The following is a 14,548-nucleotide window of genomic DNA, read 5'->3' as shown; positions in this document are numbered from 1 at the left end:
TAAACTGAAGAGCGCCTGAGAAAACTGCCCATCCAAGAGCCCCAATACAGGCTGACAAGGTATGGGACCAAGTTTCCCAGTCTAAGACAGGCACGCTGGAGACAGAACCATCTGTGAAGCCAACGTCACACTGGGGGTGCATGGTCTGCCAAAGCAGTTCAATCTGTTTCTGATGTGAATCCAACCCCTGTTCCAAGGCCAGGATCGCTGTTTTGATCTGACTGGTGGCTTGGTTTTGGGTAAACAGGGGAGTGGCCGTTAGCTGAGTGACGTTGTTCACCAGTCAGCTGTTTGAACACTTTGGACGAGGGAAACGATGGCGACAGCCGCACCAGCTACCGCAGCGACAATGGGTATAACAGAGCGATGATCAGTCGAAGGGTCCTCTTAGTCCGCTCTACCAGCTGCCTGACTGCATCCTTGAAGGGCTGGTCCCAGGGTCCAGTCCAGTTACTGTGTGCCCGGACAGAAAGCCAAATCACTGGGCCCATCCTGGAACCCAGCCTGGTCACCGGCAGCCTGAGTTTAACGTCAGGGGCTGCACAGATCAGCACCACCAGCAGCAGGCCCATTGGACTAGGGGTCAGGGACAGGCGTTGTGCTTGGTCCACCAGACCCTTGAGGTCCTCCATGTCACCCGATGTTGGGAGGAGGCAGGCCTCTTCCTTGTCTCTTCATGGGCGGCTTGTTTAGGGAAAGGTGCTGAGGTTGGCTGTTAGAGGGTCAGCCTTTGGAGACTGGGGTCCAGGGTTTGACATTTCGGGCCGGTATACACACAGGCTGAGGAGCGATCCCTGGAAAGACTCAAGTGAAACCTCTTCCCATTGTTATAAGGGCATAGGGTAAATAGCTAATGTCAACCCAGATTCCAACCCCCTGGAACCACTCCCAAGGCACACTTAGCTGCTCCCTAAGGGCCATCTTGCACACCCTGCCTGCCCTGTGGTGCCTCCTCACACCAGCTTCCCAGGGTCGCGTTACCACGTTGGGATTCTGAGTGTGTTTGTAGCCAGATGCCTGAGGGGGCTCCACACTCACTGACAACTGCTTCCACTTTTCCCAGCCAAGTGGAAGATCGTAATAGGAGCTTTAAAACAATTAATTCATTTATTTGAAAGGCAGAGTTACAGAGAAAGAGAGAGAGAGAGAGAGAGAGAGAGAGAGAGGTCCACCACCTGCGGGTTCACTACCCAAATGGCCTCAATGGCTAAGGCTGGGCCAGGCTGAAACCAGGAGCCTGGATCTTCTGGGTCTCCCTAGTGGGTGCAGGGGCCCATGGACTTGGATCATTTTCTACTGCTTCCCCAGGACATAGCAGAGAGCTGGATAGGAAGTGGGGCAGCTGGGACTCGAACCAGCGCACCACAATGACGGCCCCCAAAAGGGGGTCTTATGGGTCCCACTCAAGGGCGGCTCCTACAAGGGGCAAGGCAGCCCGAGTAGAAAGTGGCGGAGGCACCAGCAGGGATACAGAAGGGGAGCTGTGGAGAGGGGCTCAGTAGGGGGATGTTCCAGAAGCCCACGGCTATGTCCGTGACGCAGGCGCGGAGTCTGCAGGGAGGCTTGGACATAACCGAAGTCACTATCTAGGGTGGACAAAGACGCCGAGGGGCCCGGCTGCACTGCTCAGCGTGTCCACGCGGCCCGTTTGCACAGATGGGGCCGGGCCAGAGGGGAGAGAATGCTCTTTATCAGCTGCCCACATGCTGTGAGGCCGATGGCCAGTGGCTTGTTGGTGACCTGTCACGTATACCCAGCCAGTGCCCCTTCACTGCCTGGCCCAGCTGAACAGAAGTTGACAGTGCATTTTTAAGTCACTGTTTTCAGTGGTCTGGGAGGGGAGCTGGCTGCCCCAGGCCACGCCCTTCACCCTCACTCCCCAGGCCATGCCCCTCAGCCCCAGCTGCTCCTAGGCCACACCCCTTCAGCCCTGGCTGCCCCAGGCCAGGTCCTCAGCCCAGGCTCCCCCAGGCCACAACCCATTGGCCCTGGCTCCCTCAGGCCACGCCCTCTCAGCCTTGGCCTCTTCAACCCTATGCTGCACCAGGACTTGGACACTTCTCCCGGCTGCCTTGCTCTGACCTGTTCTATCCTCAGGCAACCACTTCAGCCTGTGGGGAGCCACAGCAGAGAGAGAGGCCCCTCGCCCATGAAGGGGAAGGGAGGATAAACACGAACACCCCCAAACAGGGAAAGGATCCATCTCATCGCAAAGACGCATAGACTGTGTTCATTGCCCAGCAGAGAGCAGGCTGCGGGCAGAAACCACAGGGGTGGCCCAGCGCTGGGACGGGGGACGCTGGGTACGGGCACATGGGCATAACCTTTATTCCACTTTTCATCTCTTCAGTTCACATGCTTTAAAATGTGCAATCAATGCATACACAGCCGAGTGATTGCTCCACACATGCTTTACTGATAAGCAGGGCTGTACATCGGGCTGTCCGGGCCCGCGGGAGGACCTGGGCCCGCTAGCTCTTCACAGGATCCACGAGCTGACTGGACATTCCTTGTCCGGGTTCTCCAGCTCCACCACGGAGTAGCTGCAAGTGTCCTTGTGGAAGATCGTCTTGCACTTTGTGGTATCAAAACCTCCGGGGATGGCAGCACTGTCATCGAGAAAAACCAAGCCCTGTTAGACAGGAAAAGACTCCCCCATGCTACCCCCACCCCAGCCCAGCCAGGGCCACACTGCAGCAGATCCTCTCCCCCCACCTTGCAACTGCCATCATCAACGGGATGGCACCCTTTGCTGTCAGCCCCACAGCGTGGCCCCCGGGGAACCTGCACCTGCCCATTCTGCAGAGTCATACAAACCATCCCTGCCATCCATCACACAGCCTGTCTGGCCTGCCCAGGATGGCCAGGAGTTCTGATAGCCCCAGAGGCAGGCCTGGGCTGCTCTGGAGCCAGGCAGGTGGCTCCAGCCTGGCTGTCCCTGGTGTCCCTGTTCAGGAAGTGGTCAGGTTGTCCCAAGCTTGGCAGGAAGGAAGTTAGAAGAGGAGCCATCTCAACCCACAGGAGCAAAGAGAGCCACTCCAGGCTGGGGTCATGGGGCCCAGGAAGGAGTTGAAGACTGGGGACCATCTCCCTCAGAATATTCACCCCCACATTCAGTGGGGCAAATAATTTGGGGGCCCATTGGTCCCTTGAAGCTCATGCGTAAACCCTAAATTTAAACTGTCTCTGCCCAAAAGGTGCATACACACAGCCGCTCCCCACCACCCTCTGTGACAAAAGATGACCCTCACTTTCCTTTCAACTGGCCACCAACAAAGCCAGGGCCTTTCTTCTATCTCAACTGCCTGACTCCTCCCAAGACACCTGAGGATGGCGCTCCCTCTGGGCCAGTGGTGTCAGGGCACTCGCACACCAATCTCCTGCTGGCTCATGCTGCACGCGAGTGGAAGCAAACGCTCGAGACTTGACTTCAGCGCTGGGGTTCAGCACTGAATCTGTTTGAAGACTAAGGAATGACTAGCAAGAGTTTTGATGAGGTGCGAGAGTGTTAATGCTAGACTATTGAGTGGAAAACCCAGACTACACAATTGCAACCTAGAGTTTGGTATCTGTCATGTAAAAAAAAAAAAAAGTGTAGAAAGGAGTTGGGGGGCTGGCGCTGTGACATAGCAGGTAAAGCCACCACCTGCAGGGCCGGCATCCCATATGGGTGCCGGTTTGAGTCCTGGATGCTCTACTTCTTCTTCTTCTTCTTTTTTTTTTTTCTTGACAGGCAGAGTGGACAGTGAGAGAGAGAGACAGAAGGGTCTTCCTTTTCTGTTGGTTCGCCCTGCAATGGCCGCTGCAGCCGGTATGCTGCAGCTGGCGCACCATGCTGATCTGAAGCCAGGAGGCCTGGATGCTCTACTTCTGATCCAGCTCTCTGCTGTGGCCTTGGAAAGTAGTAGAAGATGCCAAGTCCTTGGGCCCCTGCACCCACGTGAGAGACCTGGAGGAAGCTCCTGGCTCCTGGCTTCGGATCAGCACAGCTCTGGCTGTTGTGGACATCTGGGGAGTGAACCAGTGGATGGTTGACCCCTCTCTCTCTCTCTTTCTCCTCTCCCTCCTCTCTCTCCATCTCTATAACTCTGACTTTCAGATAAATAAATATTTAAAACAAAACAAAAAAAGGAGTTAGAAGGAAATCAGGATAAGATACTAATCGTTGTTACCTTCAAGCAGTGAGATTATAAATATATTTTATTCCTGTACTTTCCAATAGTGCTATAATTACTATGTGTTATACTGAAAACTTGGGAAATTATTACTGAAACTTTTGATGTTAAAAATGGTTGTTTGGGCACCAGTGTTGTGGCGTAGAGGGTTAAACCGCTACCTGTGATGCCAGTATCCCATGTGGGCACCAGTTCAAAGTCCATTTCCAATCCAGCTTTCTTCTAATGCACTTGGGAAAGCAGTGGAAGATGACCTGAGTGCTGAAAGAAGCTCCTGGCTCCTGGTTTTGGTCTGGCCCAGCCTGGATGCTGTGGCCATTTGGGGAGTGAACCATTAGATGGAAGATCTCTCTTGCTCTCTCTCTCCCTCTCTCTCTGTAACTGCCTTTCAAATACATAAATAACTTTTTTAAAAGAATGCTTACTGATAAAATTGAATCCAACAATATTTTAAGTTAAAAAATATGGTTGCTTACAGGATGGAATGTGAATGTTGTGACCACTGTGGAAAACAGATGGGCAGTTTCTCAAAGAGTTAAAAAAAATACACACTATGAGACCCAGCCACTCCACCCCAGGTACACGCTCCCAAAGAACTGACAGCAGGGACTCAACCATACTGTAGAGCAGGACCCACTACAGCCCAGAGGTGCAGGCAACCCACAGCACAGGAACGGAAGTAAAATAGGCTATTCCGATAACACAGAATATTTTTCAGGCTTCAAAAGGAAGGGGTTACTGAAAGAGGCTGCAACACGGATGAACCCTGCAAACGTGCTGCTGAGCGAAATATGCAGAGTGCAAAAGATAAATGTGCAATTCAGTTCCAAGAAAGATCTACACTAGGCACATCCACAGAGACAGTAGATTAGTTGTTCTCAGGGACTGGGGGAGGAGGAGGGGGAGGTAGGACTGCATACACGGGGAGTTTTGGTTTGGAGTCCCTGGAAAGTTCTAGAAATGGCGGTGATGGGTGCCTCTGGCTGTGCATGAACTTCACGGCCCTGAACTGTATGCTTTGAAGTGGTGAAACTGGCAAATGTTTGGTCATATAGATTTTACCACAATAAAAAAAAAACATTAAAAAGAAAAGTGGTTGTTGTTCAAGAGATATTCTTAGTTTTTTTTTTTTTTTTTTTTTTTTTTTTTTTTTTTTTTTAAAGTCTGTTGGTTTTCATCTACTTGAAAGGCAGAGCAACACAGAGAGAGAGATGTTCCATCTGCCGATTCACTGCCCCAGATGCCCCCACAGCCAGATCTGGGCCAGGCCAAAGCCAGGGGCCTGGAACTCCATTTGGGTCTCTCGCATGGGAGTCAGGACCCCAAGCACTTGCTCTGTTATCTGCTCTCTCCCAAGTGTACTGGAACTAGAGCAGCCAGGACTGGAAACAACACTCCAGTATGAAATGTGGTTGTCCCAAGTGGCAGTTTAACCTGCTGCATCTCAATGCTGGCCCCTAGGTGAGATTTTTTTTTTTACAAGTTTTTAGTAGGAAATGAAATTGTGTAATTCTGTTGTCTGCGTGCAGGTACAAGTTGCAGTGGCAAAGGGCATATTACTGGATGCATATTTTCATTTAAATCAGACCCAATTCTGTAGCTGAAACAGCTAAAGAGAGAATGAGAAGGGAAAACTGGAACATTAGGGGTGTCTCAGCGCTGGGGGCTGGATGACCTTGGGCCTTTGCCTCCACAGCTCACTCCCTCGCTGCGGTCAGAGAGCAGGGGCTGGGAGGTGGGGAGGCCAGATCTTCCACCCCCTGATGGGGGCAGCCTCTGCCTGGGCCTCCAGCCCCAGGCTCCACTGCTACTGCCACTTGGAAATCTACCTGTGTCTCAAGTAAGGTGCAAGGATCCAGGAAATTCTCCCAAAGAAAGGTTAATCAAAATCTGTATTTTGCTCTGGTCAGGAGAGGGAGAGAGAGGAGTTCATGAGAAAAATGAACTTGGTAAGCAATGGAGCAATTCCAGGGAAGGGGTTGATTCTGAGCAGTAGAGAGAAGTGAGCATACTTCCTGTGGACAGGCAACATAGCAGCAGAGAGGGAGAGGGTACCCTCACCCCAACCACGTGCTAGTTGCCATTCCAGGCTCAGGGCGCTCAGAACTGACACAGAGAAGGTCTGACGTGTTTGCTGAGCAAATGGATTTTTATCTTTTGAGAGGCAGAGATATGGGGGAAGGGAGCGATTCCACCTGCTGGTTCACTTCCCAAATGCATGCAACAAGCCAGAGCTGAGTAAGCTCACTGAGACTCCTGCATCGAGGCTCCTCCCACCTCACTGCCTGGGGCAGCCCTGGCTGCTTTCTACTCGGGGTCCATGGGAACCTTAGAAGAGGGTCCCATGGATGGGACGTGATGATACAGCACTGATGGGATGGGGATGCCACCACGGAGGTGCCCTCGGTGGGAGTAAGGCACAGTTCACCAGCCCTTAACCCAGCCAGGCACACCAGGGTCCCACTGACACTCGACACAAGGGAGAATTCAAGGTTCTGGGGCCACAACATCAAGATTCAAATGGAACACACAGTGCCCCAGCCAGTAGATGCCTGGGAGCCTGCTCTGGGCGGGCAGCCAGCTGGAGGCCCGGTTCCATATGCCTTTTGTTCCAGTAGGTACTTAGCATTGGCACCTGCTTCACAAATGTGAGTGGCACTTGCCAGCCACGCGAACTTCAATGAGATTCAAGTGTTCTGGTTTGGGTCAGAAGATCACTCCCCTACTCCCTGGAGTTGTCATCAGATTCTTGGAAGCCCTGGTTAAAATGCAGGTTCCTGGGCTGGTGCTGCAGCACAGTAGCCTAAACCTCTGCCTGTGGTGCCAGCATCCCATGTGGGCACCAGTTCAAGTCCCTGCTGCTCCACTTCTGATCCAGCTCCCTGCTAATATGCCTGGGAAAGCAAAAGAAGGTGGTCCAAGTGCTTAGACCCCTGCACCCATGTGGGAGACCTGGAAGAAGCTCCTGGCTCCTGGTTTCAGATCTGCCCAATCCTGGCCATTGTGGCCATCTGGGGAGTGAACCAGTGGATGGAAAACCTTTCTTTCTGTCTCTCCTTCTCTCTGTCTGTAGCTCCACCTCTCAAATAAATAAATAAAAATATTTTTTAAAAAATTCAGGTTCCGTGGTCTCTCCTCTATGGATTCTGATCAGAGGCTCTGGGGTAGGGCCCAGGAATCTGCATTTCACCTGGCCTCCCAGAGGACTCTGTGACCAGCAAGTGTGGGAAAGCTGCTTTACACACGTGCTCCCGTCAAGGCCACTCACGTGCTTGTGAAACACCACAGGCCAGAGCTGATGTGGATGGCAGATGGATTGGGGCAGGGGGCTAGGAGTAGGGTGGCTGGTGTGGACAGACCTGTGGGTATTTTGTGTTGTCTCCTCCCCAGTCTAGACTTTGGTGTCCACAGCACCCCAGCAGAACACATTTGCATGACCTTTGAGCTGACGTGGGTGGGTAGAACTCCCAGCAGCACAACATAGGGTTGACAGCACAAGGTACACACGCTGCGCCCTCATTCCTTACACCTCACATCCAGCACCGCCTGCTCCTCCTAGTGGCCAAGGCCAAGGCTGCACTGATGGCTGGGCCAGCTTCTCCAATAACATCGACCACTGCATAGGCTTTCCTGTCTCCAAGAACCCCTCTGGATACAGAGATTTAAGGCTAATGATACTGTGGCCAGCGCTGTGCTGCAGCAGGGAAAAGTGACACCTGCATATGGGCATCTGGTTCAAGTTCCGGCTGCTCCTCTTCCCATCCAGCTCTCTGCTAATGGCCTAGGAAAGCAGCAGAAGATGACCTGAGTGCTTGGGAGACCCAGATGAAGTTCCAGACACCTGGTTTTGGCCTGGCCCAGCCCTTGGTATTGTAATCATTTGGGGAGTGAACCAAGGGATGATTCTCTCTCTTTCTCTCTCTCTTCCCTCCCCTCTGTAACTCTGCCTCTCAAATAAATAAATATAATAATATAAATTATATTATATATTTTATATTTTAATAAATATTTTTTAAAATACTTATTTATTTGAGAGGCAGAGTTACAGGGAGAGACAGAGAGATCTTCCATCCATTGGTTCACTCCCCAAATGGCCGCAAGGGCTGGAGCTGGGCCAATCCAAAGCTAGGAACCAGGAGCTTCATTCAGGTCTCTCATGTGCGTGCAGGGGTCCAAGCACGTGGGTCATCCTCCACTACTTTCCCTGGCCATTAGCAGGAAGCTGGAACAGAAGTGTAATAGCTGGGACTTGAACTGGCGCCCATATGGAATGCCAGCATGGCAGGTGGAGACTTAACCTCCTACACCACAGAGTCAGCCCCAATAAATAAATCTTTTAAACAAAGAATAAGGAAACTGGGGTGGGCATTTGGGGGCTTAGAGGCTAAGCTGCTGGCTGAGTGGCCGCATCGCACATTTGAGTAGTGGGTTGAAGGCAGCTCTGCTCTCAATTCCAGCTTCCCGAGAATGGACACCCTGGGAGACAGCAGCGGTGGCTCAAGTGGTTGAGGCTTGCCACCAACATGGATTGGTTCCCACTCCCAGCATCTGTTGGCCTAATCCCAGACGTAGCAGACATCTGGGAAGTGAGCCAGCAGGCAGCAGCTCGCCCTACCTGTCTCTCAAATAAATAAAACAGATACTTTTTAAAGAGAAGGCGTTGACCAAGTTCCAAAAGCAACATAAAGGAAATAAAACTGAAGCAGCCAAGTGTACACCAGCAGACGAATGGCTAAGCAAAATGTGCAGAATGAAGTGTTAGTCCACCTTCAAATAGGAAGGAAATTCTGATACCGGCCACAACATGGGTGAATTCGGAGGACACCACACTCTGTGAAGAAGCCAGTCTCAGGAGGACAAACAAACACGTGCATGATTCCACTTACATTTGGAGCCTGGAACAGTCAAATTCATAGAGACAGATGGTGTTTGCCAAGCCCCAAGGGCAGTGTTTTTTTTTTTAATTTAAGATTTATTTTATTTATTTGAAAGACAGAGTTACAGAGAGGTAGATACAGAGAGAGAGAGAGAGAGAGAGAGATCTTCCATCCACTGGTTCACTCCCCAGATGGCCGGCCACAACCACTGGAGTTGCGCCAATCTGAAGCCAGGAGCCAGGATCCTCCTCCAGGTCTCCCACATGGGTGCAGGGCCCCTAGGACTTGGGCCATCTTCTACTGCTCTCCCAGGCCATAGCAGAGAGCTGGATTGCAAGAGGAGCAGCCCAAATTAGAACTTGTGCCTATATGGGATGCCAGCGCTTCAGGTCAGGGTGTTAACCCGCTGCAGCACAGCACCAGCCCCTGCGAGGGCAGTGTTGACTGGGTGCAGAATCCCAGTTCTTCAGGATGAAGGGCATGGCAGGGGGGTGGCAGCCACATGAATTTATTTAACGCCACTGAAGTGTATACTTACAAATGGCTGAAACGGTACGTTTAATGTGCTACGTATTCCACCACAAGCCAAAGAAGGAAGAGAGGAGTGGGCATTCAGCCTAGTGGTTAAGATACCCCTGGGATTGCCTGCATTCCATGTTGGAGTCCCTGGGTTGGGGTCCCAGTTCAAGATTCCAGCTTCTTGCTAATACACACTCCGGGAAACAGCAAGTGAGAGCTCAAGTCCTTGGGTCCCTGCCACCCACATGGGAGTCTGGCAGATCTGGATTCAGTTCCTGGCTCCCTGACCCAGTCTTGGCAGGAAGGCATTTAGGGAGTGAACTGACACGTGGGAGATCTCGATCTCTCTTTCTGTCTCTCTCTCTGTCTCTCTCTCTGTGTGTGTGTGTGTGCAATTAATTACATAAAGAATAAAAGAAATAGGACTAAAAATGACTTCCATCCCTCAACCCCCACCACCACATCAAGAGTGAATGTGAACTGTGGCCATTGGGTGACAAGGATGAGTCCATGTGAGGTCAGTAACCAATGCACCGCTGGTGGAAGACACTGCTAACAGGGAGACAGTGCATGTATGGGGGCAGAGGTGTATGAGAAATCGCTCTAGCTCTGCTCAATTTTGCTGGGAATCCAAGAGGCTCTTTAAAAATGCCTATAAAAAAGCCTATTTAAAACAAACAAGGATGCCCCCAAAATACAGGGTTTTCAAAGAAGGAGCAGTGCTGTTCCTCTCTCCGCCACTACCCGTGTGACTCACGTGTTGCAGCAATGAATTCCAGTCTCATCACAACTACATGTGCAACAGTTCTCAGTCTTCCACTCCACGTTCAGCTTGTGTGTGACTCCATCAAGGTCCCTGCATTCTAAGACAACACAAGCGACATCATCGGGAGCATTGGCGGGAGCAGGGCACATGAGGACAGGAAGGCCAGCCCCCTGCCATGTGACCATGGTGTCCGGGAAAGGTGCTGCCGTGCAGAACCTGCCGTTGGTGACATTTTGTCACAAAGCTTGAATCCCTGCAGGTTTTATTTCCGGACAGACATTTGGAGATATAAAGCCCTCCTCTTTAATCAGACAGCTAGGACAAGCATGGGGCTCTGTGGGACCAAGTTCTCTCCTGCTGGCTTCTCTCTGCAGAAATACCTCAGCACAGCACCTCCCTGTGTTTTTCATCGGCGGTCCCTAACCCTGGGTGAACATGTGACACATACGGGGCACTTCAAAGCCACCTACAGGGACCTGTGAGAGGCCGGCATCCCACATGGGTGCCACTTTGAGTCCCAGCTGCTCTACTTCCTACCCAGTGCCCTCCTAATGTGCTTGGGGAAGCAGTGGAAGATGGCTCAGTTAGTTGGGCCCCTGGCACTCAACATGGGGAAACTCAGTGGATGGAACGTCTCTCTCTCCCCACTCTCATACTTTCTCTCTGTCCCTTCCTCTCTTTCTGTAACTCTGCCTTTAAAATACATAAGATAATTTTTTTTTAATTGAACACTTGGAGGTGGGCATTTGGGCTATCTCAGGAGTGGACCAGTCAGGGTTTGGAAGCTCATTGTTTCCGTCTCTTTCTCTCCCTGTTCCATTTCCTATCAAATAAACAAAATAGATAATGGAAAATTTGAAATAAAAAAATTTACATCTGGGACCCACCCCAGAGCAAGGAAATCAGAGTCTCTGGGTGTGAAGCCCAGGCCACCACATGTTTAAGAAACTCCCCGGGGCTGGCGCTGTGGTGCAGCGGGTTAATGTCCTGGCCTGAAGCGCCGGTATCCCATATGGGCACCAGTCTGAGTCCCAGCTGCTCCCCTTCCAATCCAGCTCTCTGCTGTGGCCAGGGAAAGCAGTGGAAGATGACCCAAGTCCCTGGGCCCCTGCACCCACGTGGGAGACCTGGAAGAAGCTCCTGGCTCCTGACTTTGGATCAGCCCAACTCCAGCCAGTTTAGCCATTGGGGAAGTGAACCAGCAGATGGAAGATTCTCTCTCTCTCTCTCTCTCTCTGCCTTTCCTCTCTGTGTAACTCTTTCAAATAAAATAAATAAATCTTAAAAAAAAAAAAGAAACTCCCCAAGAATTCAAATGTTTAACCAAGGGTACAATCCTCTGCTTTGCATCCATGTGGTCCCAGTGTCCCGGAAGGACCAGTTGCAACATCACCTGGGGTGGCATGAGACATGCAGACTCCCACATCTGCCTGCAGAGCCACTGACCCAGGGCTGTGCCCCACTTCATAGTCAAATAAGGAGCTTTTATTCTATTTTATTTTTGAGCAACATATGGTGCTCCCATCTGCTGATTCACTCCCTAAATGCCCACAGCAACCTTGGTGTGGCCCAGGGCCAAAGCTGGGAGCCCAGAACTCCATCCAGGTCTCCCACATGAGCTGCAAGGACCCAATGAATTGAGCCGTCATCTGCTGCCTCCCAGGACGCACAACAGCAGGAAGCTAGAATTGGTAGCAGAGCTGGGACTTGAACCCAGGCACTTTAGTATGGGATACGGGGTCCCAAGCCACAGTGTAACTATTAAGCCAAATGCTCACCCCATCAAGGAGCTTTTAATGTGCAGCTCATACCCCAGTGATTCTCATTTGCCTACCTGGTTTTAGATTGGATGGGACTTGAGCGCTGGTAAGTTTCAAAAGAAGAACAAAGTCAACTCTCACCCAGCTAGGGTTAAGTTGGAATCCTTTTGACACCATCTCTATATTTGCCCTGACCCTCTTTCTTATGCAGATTCAAAGGTGTTCAGCACCAGTGCACAGGTCACATCTCCCAGGCTGCAGTGACATAATCAACGCTGGAGAATGGGGACTCACCATCAGGGGGATCCTCCGGGTTCTTGTCATAGAGTTCGACATAGCACTGCATGTTGCACAACACCAAGAGGCTGGCGAAGACCACAAGGCTGCCCAGCAGAGTGTTCTGTAACATGAAGAGGAGTGAGGACGGAGCATGAATGAACCCAGAGGGTTGGGTCCTGGCAGGTGTGCAAAGATGGAGCTGCCACCCTCATGGAGCAAGACCTGTGCAAGTCCAGAGCATGAGCCAAAGAAAGACTGAGTTGTGAGTTCAAGGTCCTGGAGCTATGATGCCCATGTGCTACTTATCACAGAGCGGTCGGGGAAGCCTTTCTGGGTAGGGTCGTTTTTAGCAAGAATCTGCAAGAGTGAAGGGGTGGAGGAGTTTCAGGAAGAGATAAAGGGGAAGAGACTCTGGCTGGGGCTTTCTTGGGCTAGCTGGGTCAGCTGGGGGTCCCAGAGGAAAGACAGGTGCAAGCAAAGCTGTGAGCATGAGGATCAGATGATTTTTTTCATTTTCTAGATGACAAAGGCATCGCTGCCGACCATATGAACAGACCAAGGGATCTAGGCTGAAATCAAGGACAAGGAGAAGGATCAGGTTACGCTTGTCATCGTTCCTAGATAAACTGCACAAACTAACTTTAAAATGATAATCCCCAGGAATCTTCTAAAAACAAAGATGGGGTGAGAGTACTTAAGAATATTTATTTGAAAGGCAGAGTGACAGAGAGAGAGAGAGAGAGAGAGAGAGGGAGAGACCTTCCATCTGCTGGTTCACTCCTCACACGGCCCCAACAGCAGGGGCTGGGCCAGGCTGAAGCCAGGAGCCAGGAACTCCACCTGGGTCTCCCATATAGGTGGCAGGAGCCCAAGTACCTGAGACACCTTCCACTGCCTTCCCAGGAGCGTTAGCAGGAAGCTGGGTCAGAAGCAGAGCAGCCTGGACCCGAGCCAGCACTGGACACGGGACACTGGCCTGGTAATCCACAGTTGAATCCTCTTGTGCCACAACTCCCACCTTGTACTTTCTCTTTTGGCACTAAAGTTATGTGTTTTAAAGGCTTTATATGTAATGTTCACACATAAAAAAACTTGAAGTGCTTTTCTGTAATTGAAAAATGCAAAGAATTAAAAAATAAGGTTTTCAATATTTGAAAAAAGTACAGATTGACAAAAATGTGTGTAGTCTGTCATGAGAACTACACCAACAAATACAAACAGGATACATGACAGAATTATCCTGCAATAACTTAGGTTACAAAGTACATTAACTAAAATGCACAAACTTCTGTGCATTCTAAACTACAGGTTTTTTTTTTTTTTTTTTTTGTTTCTGCAGAATCCTTAAAACCTGTGACACTTAAAAGTTGTTAGCCTGTGGCTGGCTCTGTGGCATAGCAGGTAAAGCCACCGCCTGCAGTGCTGGCATCCCATATGGAGGCCAATTTGAGTGCCAGCTGCCCCACTTCCAATCCAGCTCTCTGCTACGGCCTGAGAAAGCAGTAGAAGATGGCCCAAGTCCTTGAGCCCAACTTGGGCCCCTGCACCCACGTGGGAGACCTGGAAGAAGCTCCTGGCTTCAGATTGGCCTAGCTCCAGCTGTTGCAGCCATCTGGGAAGTGAACAAGCAGATGGAAGACCTCTCTCTCTCTCTCTCTCTCTCTCTCTCTCCCCATCTGCCTCTCTGTAACTCTGCCTTTCAAATAAATAAATAAATCTTAAAAAATAATAAAAATAAAAAATAAAATAAATTAAAAAGAATAGAAGTGCAAATATACATAACCAAATAGAGAACCCAGAAAGTACTCATAAATCTGTATGAAAGTTTGTTACAAAATAAGCATGGTCTTTGAGGAGAGTAATGATTCATTAAATGGTTTTAGAACAAGTGAGGCACTGTGTGGGGAAGAAATAAGTTTCTTACTTTAGTTCCCACAATGTAAGAAGCTTGAAAAGGATTCAAGGCTCAAATGTTTACAAGATAATAAAATAACCACAGAAAACATTGGCAAATATTTATCTTATGCAGTATGAAAAAAATAGATTTGAGTATGTAAAAAATTGCAAAAATATAAATAAAATTAAAAAGATATCAGATTTGGAAAATAGTATCATTACAGGAAGACTGTCATCTCATAGAAAAAGAAAAACATTTTAGTATAAAAATGGCAT

The 14,548-nt window shown here is 50.2% G+C and overlaps 1 protein-coding gene across 5 annotated transcripts in view; it reads right to left on the bottom strand.

Annotated features, from left to right (window-relative positions):
• Positions 1-2,393: 2,393 nt before the first annotated feature.
• Positions 2,394-14,548, bottom strand: part of LOC127490054 (beta-microseminoprotein) — a 48,318-nt gene continuing 36,163 nt past the window's right edge. For 4 of the 5 annotated variants that reach the window (XM_089313670.1, XM_089313672.1, XM_070067856.2 and 1 more), the window contains 3 exons: positions 12,392-12,497; positions 10,329-10,434; positions 2,394-2,609 (listed from right to left, as the gene is read on the bottom strand). In XM_089313670.1, coding sequence (XP_089169796.1) covers positions 2,480-2,609; positions 10,329-10,434; positions 12,392-12,497 — 342 coding nt within the window. In that variant the 3' untranslated portion in view covers positions 2,394-2,479. Of the gene's footprint in view, positions 2,610-10,328; positions 10,435-12,391; positions 12,734-14,548 lie in introns of all 5 variants that reach the window. The other variant, XM_089313671.1, reaches the window with a different exon arrangement.

This window comes from Oryctolagus cuniculus, chromosome 15 (assembly GCF_051225735.1).
Source record: "Oryctolagus cuniculus isolate XC-2025 breed Fujian yellow rabbit chromosome 15, ASM5122573v1, whole genome shotgun sequence".
NCBI classification, from domain to species: Eukaryota; Metazoa; Chordata; class Mammalia; order Lagomorpha; family Leporidae; genus Oryctolagus; species Oryctolagus cuniculus.
The sequence above is the reverse complement of the archived record's forward strand: the minus strand, read 5'-3'. Positions and strand labels throughout refer to the sequence as shown.